Consider the following 6,484-nt stretch of genomic DNA (forward strand, 5'->3'; position numbering starts at 1 on the left):
TCTGGGGTTTAGGTCAAGTATCACCTTCTTAGTGAGGCCTCCCCGGATCACACAAAGCTGCAATCCCCCCATAGTCCCCCAATCCTGCCTTCCTGCTTTATTTCTCTCTAAAGCCCTTTCCTCCTCTGACAAACTAAACTTTCTTGCCTGCCCTTCCTCACCAGAAAGGTAACTCCAGGAGACCAGGGAGTTTTATTATCTGTATCCCCAGTGCCTAGAACAGGGCTGGCACACAGTGGTTACTGACAGATATTTGTCCAATGCCTGCCTGTCTCCTGCCCCATGCCCACAGGAGCAAAGGTTGTTGAAGAGAATGGGACTTGAAGGGTCAGAGCAGCAGGGGCCTGTTCAGACCCAGGGGACAGAGACCTCCAATCACCTCAAACCTGAGCACCCCTGACCTGGCCCCCACAGAGACAGGTCCTAGGGCTGCCATAAATTAGATTTATTTTCCAGAGAACACGGTCCTTGGTGTTGAATGGCAGATGCAGGGAGGACTTTTGGGGCCTCAGGAACAGGGAACATGGGGCTGGGATGCCAGGTGCCAAGAGAAACCCTCAGAGTGACTCCTTGGAGATTAGCATCACATGAAGGAACCTTCTCCGCAATCATCAGTCCCCCTTTACTTCTTCTTCTTCTTGCGGCCCCAGCACTGGCGGCCTGCCTTCCGCCCGCCTCCGTCCTCTCTTCTGCTCTGCCAGCTGGGCATGGGAGCCTCCAGCTCATTTGGGCGGCCCCCCCGGTCTGGAACACTGCCCATAAGCACCTGAGAGATGATTAGATTTGAGTTTCAGAGAAGAAAAATATCTTGGACAAGGGGACCAGAGACCCAAGAGAACAGCAGGAAGGGAAGGGCAGATTTTGGGACTTCCCTGGTAGTCCAGTAGTTAAGACTCCACACTCCCAATGAAGGGGGCACAGGTTTGACCCCTGGTTGGAGAACCAAGATCCTGCATGCTGCATGGTACAGTGGTGGGGGCTGCATGGTGGGAGATACAGTCCTGGAGCTTTCAGTCAAGGGGCCTCAGCAAAAGGGGAATAAAGGGGAGGGTGATGATAAGAGGTCCACATCCCCAGCAATATGAATGAGGGCACTTCAGCTTTTGTCTGTTTCATATTTGGGCTTTGTATAACATTTCCAGCAAATCAGTGTTTTGGTTTTTTTTCTTAACTTAAAATTTTGCTTCACTTTTTGCTATGCTAGATTTTATGCCCTAAGAATCATATGTGTGCTCAGTCGTTTCAGTCAGGTCTGATTCTGTGATCCTGTGGACTGTAGCCCGCCAGGCTCCTCTGTCCATGGGATTCTCCAGGCAAGAATACTGGAGTGGGTTGCCATGCCTTCCTCCAGGAGATCGTCCTGACCCAGGAACTGAAACTGTGTCTCTTATGTCTCCTGCATTGGCAGGCAGGTTCTTTACCACTAGCGCCCGCTAGGAAGCCCAGATCATATAAGACTGTTTAAACAGAGAGATATGAGGCTAAATTTTAGCCTAATCATTTGAACAGAGGGTAGTTTTGCTTTTAAAAATGGTTAAGAGACTTCCCTGGTGGTCTAGTGGCTAAGACTCTGAACTCCCAGTCCAGGGGGCCCAGATTTGATCCCTGGTCAGGGAGCTAGATCCCACATGCTACAACTAAGACCCAGAGCAGCCAAATAAATAAATAAAATTTTAAAAAATAAATAAAAATGGTTAAAACCCAAAACAACAGACAGACTGAGGTGATGGGGAGGACTTTAAGCCAAAGCAGGAGAGGTGGGCAAGGACTCAGTAAACAGATGGACTTTGTTTTGAAGGCACTGGGGAGCCATAGAAGGGTTTTGAGCTGGGGAAGGACATGGTCAGATTTTTGAGTTGGAAAGTTCCTTCTAAATGCCATGTGGAGATAGAGTGGTGAGTCCAGAGGCCAGGAACCTAAGGAGAAGGCCAGAGCAGCAGCCCAGGCAGGAGAGGACAAGCTCGTCCAGGGCAGAGGCAGCTGAAAGGCCAGTTTGAAGGCCAAGGGTGTTTGGCGCCCTTCCCCATTCCCAGGTGCTCACCTTGTTGATGGCACAGCAAGTCCCCCGGCGGGCAGTCTTGCTAGTGGCTGGGACAAGGCGAGACAGATCAGCTCGGGCAGCCAGGACGTGTGCAATGGAGACATCTGATTCTGAGGTCAGAGCCTCTCGAATTGGGATCAGTACTGCCTTCATGGCCTCTCCTTGGGCCTACGAGTTAGTGGGAGAACATACCCATGAGCCCTCCCCAGATGGGACCTGTAATCTTGAAAGTATCTCTCTTCCCTTCTCAGGCCCACATCTTTTTTTTTTTTTTTTTTTAATATTTCATTACGATTTTTGTTTATCAAAGTATAGTTGACTTAGAATGTTATATGCTTCCTACATCTTTTATGTATGTTTTTTTGGGGAGGAGGCATGCCACGCAGCATGCAGCACCAGGGATCCTAGCTCCCCAACCAGGGATTGAACCCCTGCCCTCTGCAAGGGAAGCACAGAGTCTTAACCACTGAGCTGCCAGGGAAGGCCCTCACATCTTTTAATAAGGAGTACTGCTCTAAATACCCTCCCTGCTCAGACCAGGAAATTCTAGAATGCCCTGGGGACCCAGAGATTCCAGATCCCCAACCTCAGGATTCTAAACTGTCCTAGGTCTCAGAATCAGCAAGAGGGTCATATTCCTGGCCCTCCCTTCCTCCCCGCTGCAGTCGCAGCTCCCACAACTGCTCCCGCCTAGGTCTTCTGCCCACACCTCAGCCCGATCACTCCAGTGGAAAGCAGATGTGGTGAGGTCAAGGCGCTTGAGGAGGAGGCAACGGCGGCAGCCGTACTGATCCCGCAGGCTTTGGGACAGAGACGCCAACGCTTCCTGGGGGGAAAGGTCTCAGTCACGCCAGGGGTCGCCCTCACTCTCACCTCTGGATGAGAACACCCTTCACTTAAAGCCATACACAACCTTACCCATCTGGGTGCGTCCAGTGGGTGGTTGAGGAGGGGCTGCAGGTACTCTGGGGGCAGGGAAGGCAGCAGCTCGGAGATCTGATGGGAGAAGGAGGAAGATAGAGTTAACTGCACAGAAATCGGATAGACTACTCTGTGAACCCCAGTTCCCTATGACCCTGAGGACTCCGGCCATAGAACCAAGAATGGCAGTCACAATTCTGCTGATGAAAACATCAGAGGGGGTGGCACTCCTCCTGGAGCCTCTTTTGGAGAGGGGGCTCTCCCCCTGCGAGGAAGGTGGGGTGACCCCGGTGTGGAGGGGACTCTGGCTACCTTGGCATGCAAATCCCGAAGCAGCTGACAGGCTAGGGTCCCCCGCGTGGGTCTGGGCAGCCCCAGGGCTTGGAGAGTAAGGATCAGTTCCTGGACCATGTCAGGTCCCTCCTTTGCCCCCTCCCCACAGAATGGCTCAGGGTTGGGATCCAGACGGGAGCGCAGGCGGAGGAGGCGGGTGGCCTGGACCTCGGAGCAGAGAAAGCCTAAAAGTAGGGGAAAGGAGCAGTGCAATCAAGGAGGGCCACCACCCCACCTACCCGGGTCGAAAAGTTCAAGCGGCTTCGAAACTTCCCGCCTCCTAGTTGCACCCATCTAGAGCCCGGACTCCACCACCAGGATAAGCTCTCCCCACTTCGAGACCTAGCTCCTTCTGCAGAATTCAAACCCTGCCCACTTCGGAACCACCCTGTCAGACTCCGTTACCCAATTTACCTGAGCTTCGAGAACCTCCTTCAGAATCCTAACCCCGCCCACCTCAGAGCCCTTAGCCCGCCCCAGTGTTCTACTCCACCCGCCTCCCACCCGCTCGAACGCCTCAAAGTTTTGAGCATGCCCCCTGGGGACTGGGGGAATCCTGGTTCCACCTCAACGTGCGGAGCCCGCCCCGCTAGAGGCTGTAGCCTCGCCCACTTCCGCATCCCGGCCCGCCCCCCAGCTCACGCAGCAGGCGCAAGCGCGCGTTGGGTTCCCGCAGTGAGGCCGCGCAGTCCCCGCCGCAGAGCTCGCGGTCCGGGCAGTGCAACTCCCGCAACAGGCCGGCCAACTGCCGCAGGAATTCCTCCTCAGCGCCGGGACCTACTGGAGGCGGGAGATGGTCAGGGCGTGGCGGCGGCACCCAAGGCTCCAAACCTCCCGACCTCCCTCCATGCGTACCGTCGCCGGCGCTCAACGCCTCCGTGCCCTCCTCTCGCTCCCGCTCCAGGGCACCCAGAGTCGCCAGCTCCGCCGCCAGCCGCGCGCACAGCGCCCTGAATTCTGGGCACGATGTGCCCGGCGACGCCGACCCCGGGCAACCCTCATACCTGCGGCGCCGCCGAAAGAGCGGGAGGGTATGGGAGAGGTTAGTAGGAATTTCTGAGGGAAGACCTGCCCCTTCCTGCACCCCCAGCCACACCCGGTTCCCCTTACCCCAGGGCCAGCAGGTCCCGGGCCACTGCGGCCCACTCCTGCTCCTCGGCCTCCGCCCCCTCCATGCGAGTGTCGCCTCTTCGTCAGGCGCGCGCCCCCTGCCGGTCGGTGGGAGGCTCCGCCCCAGGAGCGGCGTGCGCGCGGCCCCTATAACTGACCAATCAGCCTCTTCTCGCTAAGGGCTTTCGTCATTCCAATTGGTGTAGAAGGAGGTAGAACACGCCCCCAGGCTCACCGCCTTAGCCTAATACTAGAGCTCGTCCCTTCGGGTAACCAGTCAGGGCGCTGGAAAACCCACCTGGCTTTGTAAAAATCCACAGCAGGCGTTTTGGATCCCGGCTGTCGCGACAGACCAGCGGTGTCGCTCCTGCTGCGACATAGAAGCAGCTTTTCCTCCGACTCCCTCAAATGCCCTCTGCTCTTAAAGCATCCCATACCAAATATTGTTCTCCCAACTCCGCTCTAAGTCCAGAAACCCGTTTCCTCCTTTCCTATTTAGAGCTGGAATTCTCTCAGGGACCAGGAATCCCAGTTACTCACACACACAGCCGAGTTAGTCTTCATCAATCACAGTGCGCCCATCGATCACAGTATGCACCTTCACCCCTCTGCCTCACTAAGCCTTTCAGAGAGGGAGCAAGGGCAATATACCATGGTGATTAAGAGACTGCACTCTACCAGTGCAATTTGGTCCGCAGGCAAAGGTTAGGTATTTGATTCCACCATTCACCGTCGTTGTGTTCCTGCTAAGTTGCTTGACATCTGTGTAATAAGTGTAATAACGCTTATCTCTTACAGTTGTTTGTGAGGATTAGTCCTGTATGTAAGTGCTTAGCAGACATCTAAGGGGTACTCAATTAAAAATGACTAACAGAGAGACTTCCCTGGCTGTCCAGTGGTTAAGCCTCCGCCCTTCTACTGGAGGGAACACTTGTCCAATCTGATTTGGGAACTAAGATATCGTATGCCACCTAGTGCATTTCGTGTGTGGTACTAGGCTATTTTATCTCCATTTTATGGAAGAGAAAACTGAGGTGCAGAAAGGATGAATCACTGAGTTGCATGGAGGTGCCATGACTCAGATTCAGATCTGATTCCAAAGTCCATGCTTTTAACCACTTAACCTATTTCTATTGTTATTACTGCTCTTGCTTTTGTAGCTGTTGTTCATATTATTTTTCCAGGTTTACTCTCTTCCCAACTCTGTCCTGATTTCCAGTAGTTTCTAGATAGTTCTACTGGGAGTGAGAATAGACTGGAAGTAGAGACTCTGAGGACAAAAAGAGCCAGAACCTGATTTGGGGAGCTGCTAAGTCACTTCAGTCATGTCCGACTCTATGCAACCCCATAGACATCAGCCCACCAGGCTCCCCTGTCCCTGGGATTCTCCAGGCAAGAACACTGGAGTGGGTTGCCACTTCCTTCTCCAATGTGTGAAAGTGAAAAGTGAAAGTGAAGTCGCTCAGTCGTGTCCAACTCCTAGGGACCCCATGGACCGCAGCCTACCAGGCTCCTCTGTCCATGGGATTTTCCAGGCAAGAGTACTGGAGTGGAGTGCCATCGCCTTCTCCGCTTAGGGGGAGAGTCTGCCCTTAATTTGGTTCCTCCATAGTCCTGTCTACTCCATGGCTGAGTACTGGGTCAGGGGGCAGCAGTTGTTGACCTTAATAAAATATTAAAAATTGTTCAGACCAAAGCCATGGAGTCATAACCTTGACTCTTCTTTTTATGGTGTACTCCTTATCTAAATTGAGCTTCCCTGGTGCTTTAGATGGTAAAGAATCTGCCTGCAATTTGGGAGACCTGGGCTTGATCCCTGGGTCGGGAAGATCCCCTGGAGAAGGGAATGGCAACCCACTCCAGTATTCTTGCCTGGGAAATCCCATGGACAGAGGAGCCTGGTGGGCTACGATCTATTGGGTCACAAAGAATTAGACACAACTCAGTGACTAAACAACCACCACCTCTTAGGATAAAGAAGGCAGGATAATGACTTTACAACTAAGCAGCTAAGACTTTCACTTTCATATCTAAATTGAACTTGACTTCAAAACAGATCCACTATCTTCCCCACTTCTC

At 53.3% G+C, this 6,484-nt stretch overlaps 1 protein-coding gene across 3 annotated transcripts; it reads right to left on the bottom strand.

The window, feature by feature from the left end:
* Window positions 1-430: 430 nt before the first annotated feature.
* FAM98C (family with sequence similarity 98 member C) lies at window positions 431-4,532 on the bottom strand. Of its 3 annotated transcripts, none has more exons than XM_043436935.1 (8): window positions 4,406-4,532; window positions 4,151-4,299; window positions 3,938-4,072; window positions 3,275-3,480; window positions 2,960-3,037; window positions 2,751-2,867; window positions 2,042-2,209; window positions 431-766 (listed from the first exon to the last, which is right to left on the bottom strand). In XM_043436935.1, exons 1-8 carry the CDS (start codon window positions 4,468-4,470, stop codon window positions 623-625), a joined length of 1,062 nt encoding a protein of 353 aa, XP_043292870.1. In that variant the 5' UTR covers window positions 4,471-4,532; the 3' UTR covers window positions 431-622. The 3 variants fall into 3 exon arrangements, with proteins under 3 accessions (XP_043292870.1, XP_043292869.1, XP_043292871.1); XM_043436934.1 differs by having other exon boundaries at window positions 3,938-4,075; XM_043436936.1 differs by lacking the exon at window positions 2,751-2,867 and having other exon boundaries at window positions 3,938-4,075.
* Window positions 4,533-6,484: the final 1,952 nt, after the last annotated feature.

The sequence above is a fragment of the Cervus canadensis genome, chromosome 18 (genome assembly GCF_019320065.1).
Source record: "Cervus canadensis isolate Bull #8, Minnesota chromosome 18, ASM1932006v1, whole genome shotgun sequence".
Lineage (NCBI taxonomy): Eukaryota > Metazoa > Chordata > Mammalia > Artiodactyla > Cervidae > Cervus > Cervus canadensis.